This window comes from Pelophylax lessonae, assembly GCF_965119305.1.
Source record: "Pelophylax lessonae genome assembly, chromosome: 12".
NCBI classification, from domain to species: domain Eukaryota; kingdom Metazoa; phylum Chordata; class Amphibia; order Anura; family Ranidae; genus Pelophylax; species Pelophylax lessonae.
This window is the reverse complement of record NC_138779.1, coordinates 56,705,552-56,717,681: the sequence shown is the minus strand read 5'-3', so window position 1 is coordinate 56,717,681 and position 12,130 is coordinate 56,705,552. Positions and strand designations below refer to the sequence as shown.

The following is a 12,130-nucleotide window of genomic DNA, read 5'->3' as shown; positions in this document are numbered from 1 at the left end:
GCCTTGATACAATTCTGTCTTGGAGGTCTATGGACAATTCCTTGGACTTCATGGCTTGGTTTGTGCTCTGACATGCACCGTTAACTGTGGGACCTTTTATAGACATGTTTGTGCCTTTCCAAATTATGTCCAATCAACTGAATTTACCACAGGTGGACTCCAATCAAGTTGTAGAAACATCTCATGAAGATCAGCGGAAACCGGATGCACCTGAGCTCAATTTTGAGTGTAATGGCAAAGGCTGTGAATACTTATAATAAGAAACATGTGATTTTTTTTTTTTTTTTGATCAATTTTCAAAGATTTTAAACAAACTTCTTTTACGTTGTCATTATGGGTCATTGTTTGTAGAATAATAATGAATTTAATTAATTTTGGGATAAGGTAACAAAATGTGGAAAAAGTGAAGCACTGTGAATACTTTCTGGATGCACTGTATGTCATAGCATGAGTCACCAGCTGCCTTCAGGCCTACAGAAGAGCAGTCTCTACCTTCAGAAGAGCATTCTCTATGGCAGCTTATACCTACATTTCCCACCCCTCTGTGGGGTGTTCAAACCCACCATTGGGTGTTCCGGCTCAAAGCGGTGACACTGAACACTTACCGCCACAGTCCTTTTCATCTGACCAGTCCCCGCAGTCGTTCTCCCCGTCACATTTCCATCGTGTAGGAATACAGTGCCTGTTCTCACACTGGAACTGGTAGAGGCGGGCGCAGGCAGGGGTATCTGTAGGGTTCTCTGGAGTAGATAGTGGAAAACAGGATGTCCATAAGACACGAGAGGCTGCAGTGTTTATAGATCGCAGAACCCAACACAAGTGCAACATTATTATTATTATATTTTCTCATATTAACCACATTCCACTGCAACACAGGACCGTGAAAGACGAAAGGCGTGTCAGCAAAATCTTGGCCATTTCAGGACAGGCATGCTGGGAAGAATGCACTCATGCCTAGCATGGTCAGTTTGAAATAGGAAAACAGGGTGGCTGACAGGATCACGCAAAAGAAGCAGTACAAAGAGAAAAGGATACTTAACACATGTACATGGTATAACAGACACATATCAGGAATATGAAATGTTGGGGTAACCTTCTTTAACCAGTTCCCGCCCAGCCTATAGTCAAATGATGGCCGCTCGGGACCATTCATTGTTTCGGGTGAACTTCATATGAAAATATAGCCGGGCCTATAGTCAAATGACAGCCGGGCGGCACATTCGTAGTTTTGGCTGGACGTCATATGATGTCCTCCCGAAACGCACCACAGGCCGCGCTGCAGCGCAATCTGTCACCCGCTGTGTCCACCAGACACAGCGGATGACTGATCAGTGTACCGGCCTTTGCCGGTACCATGTGATCACTGTGACCAGTCACAGCAGATCACATGACAATTGCACACAATGAATGGCCTTGACTCATGCTATTGTATACTATTGTGTTGATCTCTGTGATTTGTCACAGTAATCACATGGTACAAACAGGGTCCATCACAACCCATCTGTACCATGTGATTAGCTGTGACCAATCGCAGCTAACCACAATAGTAAACAATAAATTAATCCATTTCATTCAGTAAAAATGGTTGCTTATAACAGTGAAATTCACTGGTATAAGCAATCCTGATCACTTGCCCAGAGTAGTACAGTGTTACTATGGTAACACTATCGCTCTAGTCAGTGTGCTGAAAAAAATAATCATTAAAAAAAAACAAAAATGTAATAAAGTGTGAATTATTTATTTTTTTTGGTTACATACTGTCACCAGTGTCCCCGATCACCGACACACCAGGTATATGACAACGCTGTACTGCACTAGTGACAGTATGCAGAAAAAAAAAATTGCGAAAAAAATAAAAATTTTTTACATTTCTTAAAGTATAACTAAAGGCAAAGTTTTTTTTTTTTTTTTTTCGTTTTGGATAGGGTGGAGAGGGATTAGAACACCTGCTATATTTGTATTGCTGTCTGTGCCCCTGTTAAGGAGACTCACCCTCTCTCCATTTGTCCTGTTTACCATTAGCATTGAAAGTGAAAGTAAAACGGAATTCACACATTTTGGGTTGGCCCCAGAAAAGTAAGAGAGGTAAAATCTTCCAATGGGGACACTAGTTCAGGTGACCTGGGGGTCCCCAAGGAACACCCTTAATTTGTAGGGATTTCCTTTCACTTCCCGTTTGGCTATGGGACAGGAAGTGATGGTATATCTCTACAATGAGACACAGATGGTGAAAAAAAAAATCTGACAGGGGTTATTACCCTCCCTTGCTCTAGCCAAAATAAAAGGATTTTTGACTTACCTTGATGTTCATTAACAGACATAGCTCCTCATCTTCATGACTGTAGGGTTATGCTGCCCCCTACAGGAGTAGGACAATATGCAGAGAAAAGCCTGAGCACGCCTATAGGTATTTAGTTTTGTAACAAGCAGTGTCAGAAGAAAGAAACCTAACTCCAAAGAGGGGTGGGTGATGTGATCGTCAATGAACATCTGTGAAAGGGATTTTACGGTAAGTCAAAAATCCCATTTTCTCGTTCATTGACGGACACAGCTCCTCATCTTCATGACGTCCCAAAGCAGTGTCAAACATGAGGGGTGGCAACAGCAGAAAACAAACTTCCCAAAGGCTAAACAATAGCAAACCAGGTAACATAGAGCTCAACTAAGAACAACTGAAGCTCACCTGAAAAAAAAAAAAAAAAAAATAACACCCTCAAAGTGGACAAATCCTCTAAACAGCAGCTTGCAAAACTTTGCGGCCAAAAGAAGAATCCACAGATGCCAACAAATCCACTTTATAAAACTTTGTGAATGTGTGCACTGACGACCAAGTGGCCGCCTTGCAAACTTGCACCACTGACGCCTGATGACAGAATGCTCAGATGGCACTAAGCGCCCGAGTAGAATGCGCCCTAAAAGGGAAAGGAGGAACCTGACCCTTAATAGATTAAGCCTAAAGCACAGTCTGCCTGATCCATCTGGAAATGGTCGCAGCAGAAGCAGCCAGCCTCTTACGAGGTCCATCCGTTAGGACAAACTGTGAGTCTAACTTTCAAAACGACTCCATAGCTGCCAGGTACACCCTGATTGCCCAAACCACATCCAGGGAATGCAAATCAACTTCCTTAGAATGCTTAGGACACAGGGAAGGCAACACAATGTCTTCATTCAGATGAAAATCGGAGACGACCTTTGGAAGGATTGGTGGACAAGGTCGAAGAACCACCTTATCCCTGTGAAACAACTTGAGAAGGTGAACGCCAGGACAGCGCCCCCCAGCTCAGACACCCTGCGCGCCAAAGAAATAGCCACCAAAAAGGCCACCTTCTGGGAAACTGTAAGCAGGGGAATCTCCTGGGAGGTTTCTGAAGAACTGACACCAAATTGAGGTCCCATGGCGGCAATGGAGACCGCACCGGGGGGAGCCAAGTGTCTCAATCCCTGCAGAAAAATACGCACCAAGGAGTGAGACCAACGGATGTTGAAAGAAAATGGCCAAGGCCTAGACCTGGCCCTTGATGGTACTCAAGGCCAAATGTTGTTCGACCCCTCGCTGGAGGAAAGGCAAGATCCGAATCACAGAAAAAAAAGAGGGTGAACCCTAAGAAACTCTCATCACGCAATGTACGTCTTCCAAGTACAAGAGGTAAATCTTCCTGGAAGTAGATTTCCTAGCCTTTGAAAGCGTAGGAATCACCGAATCAGACAACCCTCTATCCTTCAGCACCTGGCTTTCAACAGCTAGGCCATCAAAGCCAGCGACTGTAAAGCAGGATGGAAGATCGGTTCTGGAGACAGCAGATCTTTCCTGAGAGGGAGTCTCCAAGGAACATCGGCGATTCACCGCCAAATCACCACCCATCTGAGCTCCAAAAACATGGCCGCCGCTATTTTCAATGGGAAACCAAAGGAAAATGGTCGTCGAGGCTACACAAACATGGCCATCGATCAGTAGCTAACCAGGCGCCCCAAGCAGGCCGATCCCCGCAAGGAGCAATCATTTTGGGCGCCGGTGGCACGCGCCCCCCCCCCCCCCATGCCGCACCCCAAATCACCTCAAAAAGGTATGTCCGTCCCAGGGGACCGAGCTGGGGGAGGGGCAACGCGATTGGAAGGAGAGGAACCCGAGGGTCTGACCATCCCAGGGAGGGGCACACGTCCGCCCCCAAACCTGCCAGGAGTAGAGGAGGGACAGGTACTTACCACACCAGGAAGAGGGTGGGCACCGCTCTGGACAGGACACTGCTTCATCGCAATGTGGGTGCTGTCGACCAGGAGGAAACGTTCCGACACAGGCTGAAGCCAGTTCGTATGTGCCCTTGCGAGACGTTTAACTCGCAGGCCAGCCCCGTCCAGTGGGGCTATGTCGCGGCCGACCGAGCGCGGACCTGCAGTCTGCACGTGCTCGCTGGCCGGACTGGGGGGACCCTAAGGATCTAGATTATCCAGTTTGTCGCCCAGTCCAGCAGTTGATAGTAGATTCTCACAGGAACAAAATAATAAAAGGAGAAAAAAAATTCCATTTAAAAAAAATAGCTAGAAATAGCTAGGACCAGAGATCCCAGCAAGGAACTAGGTCCTCCTGACTAAGCCCAAAAAAACTGAATACCTATAGCAGGAAGTGGGAGTACACCCCCTGGGACTGCCCCATAGGCGTGCTCAAGCTTTTCTCTGCCTAGTATCCTACTCCTGAAGGGGGCAGCATAACCCTACGGTCATGAAGATGAGGAGCTGTGTAATTGCATGACTACGCAATTGTCATTCAAAGTGCAACAGCGCTGAAAGTTGAAAATTGGCCTGGGCAGGAAGGGGGTAAAAGTGCCTGGTATTAAAGTGGTTAATTAAAAGGTCTATTTGAAGAGAGAAATGGAGGGTTACCGCAGTTTGCTTCGTCCGAGTAGTCTCCACAGTCGTCCATCCCATCACACTTCCACTCCAGGCTAATACAGACGCCATTCTGACATGAGAAGCTCAGTGGATCACAACTCTTTTTAAACTCTGGACCTCGTGCTGGAAGGTGAGAAGACACAAAGGAAAGGTTTATAAGGGTGGGACAGAAATTGATCAATATTCATTTGTTAAAGACATTTATTTTCGATGTCTGTAGATGCTTTTAAAGCATTCATTGTACCCTGCTTGAAAGGTTCATTGTTAGTTTACTGTTAATTTTATCCGTCTACAACTGCCTATAATTAAAGTGTATGTAAACCCTAACAAAGTTTGGGTCAAAGAATGCTGGGAATATGGGGGATAACAATCATTAATAATGGCTCGGGAAATATTAGAGGTGCACTGAATAGAAATTTTGGTGGCGAAACCTAAAGTGACAGTTTTAAAAAAAAAAAAATATATATATATATATATATATATATATATATATATATATATATTTTTTTTTTTACATATAATTGTATTATATTCAACTCTTTAATTACAACCATTATTTTAAATGAATATGAATTTAAATGAATATGCATTTATTGTCGGTCATTATCAGCACCTTTAGGGCAAGAAAGGCTCAAGAAAAATGCATCCATTTAAATTGTATGTTTCTCTTTCACACTGGTCCTTTGCAATTTCGCTGTTGTGTTAAAAATCTTGCTTGTTGCGGGTCAGTTAAAAAAAAAACAAAAAAAAAAAAAACGCTCAAAAAATGCACCTCTCCGTTCAAGTTCTCCACTTCAATCACAGAACATTTTAATTCGAACTTAAATTTTTTACATTCGTCTTTTTTTTTGTTTACAACATTTTTTTTCACATAGGGGAGATGATCCCCTGTGAGATGATTTTTTACCACACCAGGAATGTGCATGGCAGACAGGGCCTAATTGTGACATCCTGCCCACACCAGCGCCTTGTCAGGTTCCTCCCAGGTGAATGACATACCTGAACACTATGACCTGGGAGGGTGATCCAACCACTGAAGGAAGGAGTTCCAAGATATTTATCGGTAACTACTTCTTGTCTAGTGACCATGTTCCCTGAACGGAGAGGTTCTCCAGAATGCCTCCCCAACCCAACAAGCTGGCATCTGTAGTCAGGACTTTCCAAGACATTGGAAAAAAGTACCTCCCTATCTTTAGCGACTGCATGGATAACCACCACTCCAGAGACAGCCTTGTCGTCATACACAGGAGCATGGAAGTGCGTAAGACAGATCCTTTTCAGTGAGTGATACAAAGTAGTTGTCCAGCAGTCAGGATACTGCTGTCTCCTGAATGCTTAGGGATTTTAAATGGGAATATTACAACAGCAAGACTAGCATTTGATTCATGGCTGCAGTGCTGTCCCATTCAATAGAATTTCTGTGACAAAGCATTGCAACCCCTTTCATCCACTGCTGAAGCTTAAAGGGAGGTAGTCAGGTGGTGGGAAAACTGCAGGTCAACCACCTCCCCTTACCACCTCCCACCCAAACACGTGCACATGCACTAAAATTATACTTTCTAAGGTTAGTTCTGAACTTTCCACCTGCTTCAGGTCGTGTACCTGTGTTTTTAATCTTAGCTTCATATTGGCAATACAGCTCTCCTGAACTTTATTCTAACCTTAAAAGTGTATGTAAGCCCACGACAACTACTTATTGCAAAAGAGCATTATAAGGCCCTAACCATAACTGTCCATAAACAGCATAACCTTACTAAGCGCAAAGTATTTTTTTGCCTCTTATCTTACAGTCACATGAGGTAGTCCATGTACCTAATTGTCCGATAGTAGGGTGGAAATTAGTTTCCACATGTGACAAAGGTCTGAACCCCAGCTTTTTATAAAGGACACATCACCAGCATCTCTTTAGTCCTGTAGGTTCCTCTTTCCTTGCTACTAGGTAGTGCAGACTTTAGCAGTACAATCTATACACTATCAGACCTAGTTCTAGAATATATTTGCACAGCTAATTTCTAACACCCAGTGGCTAGTAGGGAGGAAACATGGATGTCTAATAGGATGCTAGGGTAGGGATGTGTTTTTTCATATAATGCTCAGGCACAAAGCAGGTGCACATTTGCAATGGAAATAGAGTTTACAAAAATTAGATTAGAAAATCAATTTCTCTGATGTTCATTAACGGACACCGCTGCTGATCTTCTAAACTATTGAGTTATACTGCCCCTACAGGAGAAGGACACTAGGCAGAAAAAAGTCTGGCTACGCTAATGGGCAGTCCCAGGGGGTAGACTCCCTATCTCTGCTATAGGTACTCAGTTTTGTTACAAGCAGTGTCAGAAGAATTACAACTCCACACAGGGGTGGGTGTTGTGTCCATCAATGAACATCAGAGAAATGGATTTTACAGTAAATCAAAAATCCCATTTTCGCTTTTGCTCATTGACCGACAGCTCCTGATCTTCTTACCCATTGGGATGTCCCAAAGCAGTGTTAAACAGTGGAGTGGGAACAGGGAAAAAATAAATTCCCAAGGCTAAACTATAGCAAAACCAAGTAAACAGGAGCTCAACTAAAACAACTGGAGCCCGCCTAAAAAAAAAAAAAACAATACACCCTCAAAGAGGACCAGGTCCTTTAAACAGCAGTCTGCAAAACCATGCGGCCAAAGGAAGCATCCGCAAATGCCAACACATCCACTTTATAGAACTTTGTGAAAGTGTGCCCCGACGACCAGGTGGCTGCCTTGCAAACCTGCGTCACTGACACCTGATGACAGAAGGCCCAGGAGGCAATGAGCGCCCGAGTAGAGTGCAGGGAAAGGAGGAACCTGACCCTTGATGGAATAGGCCTGAATCACAGTCTGATTCATTCGGAAATGGTCGCAGAGGAAGGTGACAACCCTTTCAGAGGCCCATCCGTAAGCACAAATAGTGAGTGTGATTTCCTAAAAGACTCCATAGCTGCCAGGTACACCCTAATCGCCCGGACCATATCCAAGGCATGCAAAGCAATTCCTTCGGATGTTTTGGCCTGGGACACAGGGTAGGCAACATAATGTCTTCATTCAAATGAAAATCAGAGACAACCTGAGGAAGAACAACAGACAGGAGCGAAAAACCACCAAGTAAGGTGAACGACGGTAACGCCGCCAATTCAGACACCCTGCGCGCATAGGTGAAAGCCCCAAAAAAGGCCACCTTCTGGGACAGCGTAAACAGCAGGGGAATCTCCCAAAGATTCTCAAAAGGAGGCTTCTGGAGGTCTGAGAGCACCAAATTGAGATCCCAAGGTGGCAACAGAGACCACACTGGAGGGGTCAAGTGCCTAACTCCCTGAAAAAAAGTACACACCAAGGAGTAAGTGGCCAAGGGTGAATTGAAGGAAGACTGCTAAGTCCGACACCTAACCCTTGATAGTTCTCAAGGTCAGTTTCTGCTCAACCCCCCATTGAAGAAAGGTCAAGATCCAAGCCACCAAAAAAGAGCGAGGATGAACCCCAAGAGACTCACACCACACAATGTTCATCTTCAATGTACGATGGTAGATCTTCCTAGAAGTAGATTTCCTAGTTTTCAACAGCGTAGGAATCACTGACTCAGACAGTCCTCTATCCTTCTGCACCTGGCGTTCAACAGCCAAGCCATCAAAGCCAGCGAATGTAAAGCAGGATGGAAGATTGATTGGTCCTTGGGACAGCAGATCTTCCCTGAGAGAAAGCTTTCAAGGAATGTCGGCGACCAGCCACACCAGATCGGCGTACCAAGCCTGGAAATGCCAGTCTGGGGCCACTGAAATGACCGTAATTCCTTCTGCCTCGATCATGCGTTGAAGTCTTGGCAGGAGCTTGAGAGGAGGGAAGATGTAAATCAGACGATACTGACCCCACAGAGCCACCAGTGCATTCGTGGCATCCGCCAGAGGATCTCGTGATGGAGCCACAAACCTTTGCACCTTTCTGTTGAGCCGGGATGCCAACAGATCCACCTTGGGAATATCCCACCTGGGACACAACTAATGAAACACCTCCGGATGAAGGGACCACTCCCCTTGGTCAAATGCCTCCAGACTGAGGTAATCCACCTGCCAGTTTTCCAACCTGGGAATGTGTATTCCAGGGAGAGCTGGAACGAACCATTCTGCCCACCTTAGAATGCCGGCTACCTCCAGAGTCGCCATGACCCTTCTTGTGCTCCCCTGGTGATAGACATAAGCCATGGCCGTTGCATTTTCCGATTGAATGCGCACTGGACATCCCTGAAGACGATCCGTCCAATGTTCCAGGCACGGTCTGATCGCTCGAAGTACCATGACATTGATAGGTAGACTGGAATCTACCAGTGTCCAGACACCCTGAGCAGAAATTTTGCAGAGGACACCTCTCCAGCCGGACAGGCTGACATCCGTGATGACCACTGTTCAATACAAGGGGATGAAGCATTTGCCCAGTCGAAGCACAAAGCCACCATATCGGGGACTCTTTCATTCCCCGGCTCAGCCGGATCGAATTGTCCAGAGACTGTGGATTCTTGTCCCATTTGGCCAGAATCTCCCTTGCAGGGACCTCGTATGGAACTGTGCAAACAGAACCGCCTCAAAGGTAGACACCATCAGGCCCAGCACCCGCATGCAAGTCCGGAGGAATTACCATCTGCTGGACAGCAGGAGACGAATTACAGCCTGCAGTTTCTGGAGTTTGTCCAGACGAAGGAGCACTCTGGCTAAGGCCAAGTCCAGAGTCAGACCCAGATAGTCCAGCTTTGTGGATGGAACCAGAGCAGACTTCTAAAAATTCAGAAGAATCCAGCCAAACACCCTCAAGCTCATATGGTAATGTCCATGTTTTCCACCAGAGCAGTAGGAGAGTCCGCTCATAGAAGGAGGTCGTCCAAGTAGCCCAGTACCGCAATCCCCCATTGGCCTAACAATGCTAGCACCGGGGTCAACACTTTTGTAAAGACCCGAGGAGCAGAAGCCAGACCACTGGGTAACGCCAAAAACTGATAATGCTCCTCTCCCACTGCAAAGCAGGGGCAGTGCTGGAGACCGACACATATTGGAATGTGAAGGCAAGTGTCCTTGATGTTGATGGAGGCAAGAAAATTCCCCCTGATGCAGGGAAGCCACCACCGTGCAAACGGACTCCATTCTGAACTTCTGCACCCGCACAAAGCAGTTCAGCGCCTTGAGGTCCAGAATTGAACGCACCTTGCCTTCCTTTCTGGGGACTGTAAACAGGTTTGAGTAAAACCCCTGAAAACGTTCCGATGTTGGAACCGGGACCATCACCCTTTAAAGTAAAAGGTCTTGCACCGCCCTAAAAAGCCTGTAAGCGGACTGGGGACAGTCGCACATTGGAAGGAAGAACCTTACCGGAGGGTAAGAACGAAACTATCTTGTAGCCGGACCGAATGACCTCGTGGACTCAACTGACTTGTACCAGGGGAGTCCACGGGTCCGGGAACCAGCGAAGACATCCCCTCACACCAGATATGGGTGAGGGCGCACCTTCATACTGAAGAGGCCTTGTCCGCAGGTCGGGAGAAGCCTGCTCTTGACTTACCAGACCAAGTTCGCTTGGATTCTCCAGAGGAGGCCCCGATGGGCTTCGATCCCTTGTCAGGTCGACCCTGAGGGACGAAAAAACTGCTTATGAACAGAGGAGGACCCACGTTTACAACAAGGGTCCTTGCCCTTGGTAGCATGCGGAAGAAAGGTACCCCCCCCCCCCAAAAAGCACCAAAAAGGCGATCTCCTTGAAAGGGAAGATCAGTCAAGACCTTTTGAGAAGTCTGGTCCGCAGACCAGCATTTGAGCCAAAAGAGACGCCGAAGGACCACTGCATAAACAGAGAGCCGAGCAACTAGGGGAGCCGCATCCAAAGAGACATCACAGATAAACTGCAGCCCCTGGACCAGCTGATCCGCTAGCTCAACAAAGTCAGGGGGTAACTACTCCCCCTCCAGGTCATGGCGCAAAAGCCTAGCCCATTCGGTCAGGGTCTGCGACACCAGGACAATGGTGAATATCGGCCTCAGTGCTGAACCAGCCAGGGTGTACATATTGCGGGCCACAGCCTCCACCTTCCTGTCAGTCGGGTCATTAAAGGCCGGGGACTATTCAACCAAAATCATGGTTGCCTCGTTCAATCTGGAAACTGGAAGAACCACCACTGGTGGAACAGTCCACTTCTTAAGAAGGGACTCCTCATAGGTGTATCGCCTAGCAAAATTGCTTAGGGACCCGAAGGGGATTTAGTGACAATTCTGTCAAAATAGGAGGGGAAGGGAACACCTTTTCCGCTCTGAATGGCTTGTAAATGCCAAAGAGAACCTGCGCCTTCGCCGCAGCTTCAGTTGCGCCTCCATCTTTTAGGTCTCATGCACAGCTACAATCCACCTGCGCCATTTTGTACGTGGTTGCAGAAGTGGAGGAATCCTCACTATGAGGATTCAGGGCGCGTGGTCGCAGACCCAGCAGGGTGACCCACGATTCGCGGCAGCCGAATCAGATTCAGGATCTGATAAGAAAGATGAGGCAGGGGAAGGTGGAGGGCGCTTTTTGCCAGCCCGACACCAAAAAGCCACCCCCCCCCAGGATACCAAGGACTCCAGGACCGCCGTCAGTGCATAGATGGATGGATGAGCAGCCTCAGAGAGGAGATCAAGTGGGGAGATGTGCTCCCAAAGACTACAGATGTGCTCCAAAGACTCCATGAGTCTCTAGGGGAGCCCCACAGGGACCACCAGATCGATGAGGGTGGTGCCTAATGGAAAGGAGGGGAACCCGGGGACCCCACCGTCCCATGGAGTGGCCCACGTCCACCCCTAAACCCTCTAGGGGGGAGAGGGGGGGGACAATTGCTTACCATACCAGGAAACAGGCAAGCACCGCTCCAGACAGAAGCTCCTCTCCATCGAAATGAAGGGGCTGTTGGCCAGGAGGAATGCTGCGACTCGGCTGAGACCAGGTCGTATGCAACCTCACGAGGAGTTTAACTCGCAGGCCAGCCTCCGTCTGGTGGGGCTATGTCACGGCCGACCTAGTGCGGAGCGGAGGTCTGCGCGTACTCGTTGGCCAGACTGGGGTGACCACTGGATCTAGATTATCCAGCCTGTCGCCCAGTCTGGCAGTTGATTGTAGATCTCACAGGAAAAAAATCCAGGAGAAAAAAATTCTATCCAAAAAGAAAAAATTGCCAGGACCAGAGATCCCAGCAAGTAACTAGGCCCTTACTCCTGACTAG

The 12,130-nt window shown here is 47.2% G+C and overlaps 1 protein-coding gene across 1 annotated transcript in view; it reads right to left on the bottom strand.

The window, feature by feature from the left end:
• SORL1 (sortilin related receptor 1) overlaps positions 1 to 12,130 on the bottom strand; it is a 161,899-nt gene that overhangs the window by 34,947 nt on the left and 114,822 nt on the right. The window contains exons 29-30 of the mRNA XM_082273653.1: positions 4,879 to 5,010; positions 606 to 740 (exon numbers count right to left, since the gene is read on the bottom strand). Of these exons, the coding sequence (XP_082129779.1) occupies positions 606 to 740; positions 4,879 to 5,010 (267 nt within the window). The remainder of the gene's footprint in view (positions 1 to 605; positions 741 to 4,878; positions 5,011 to 12,130) is intronic.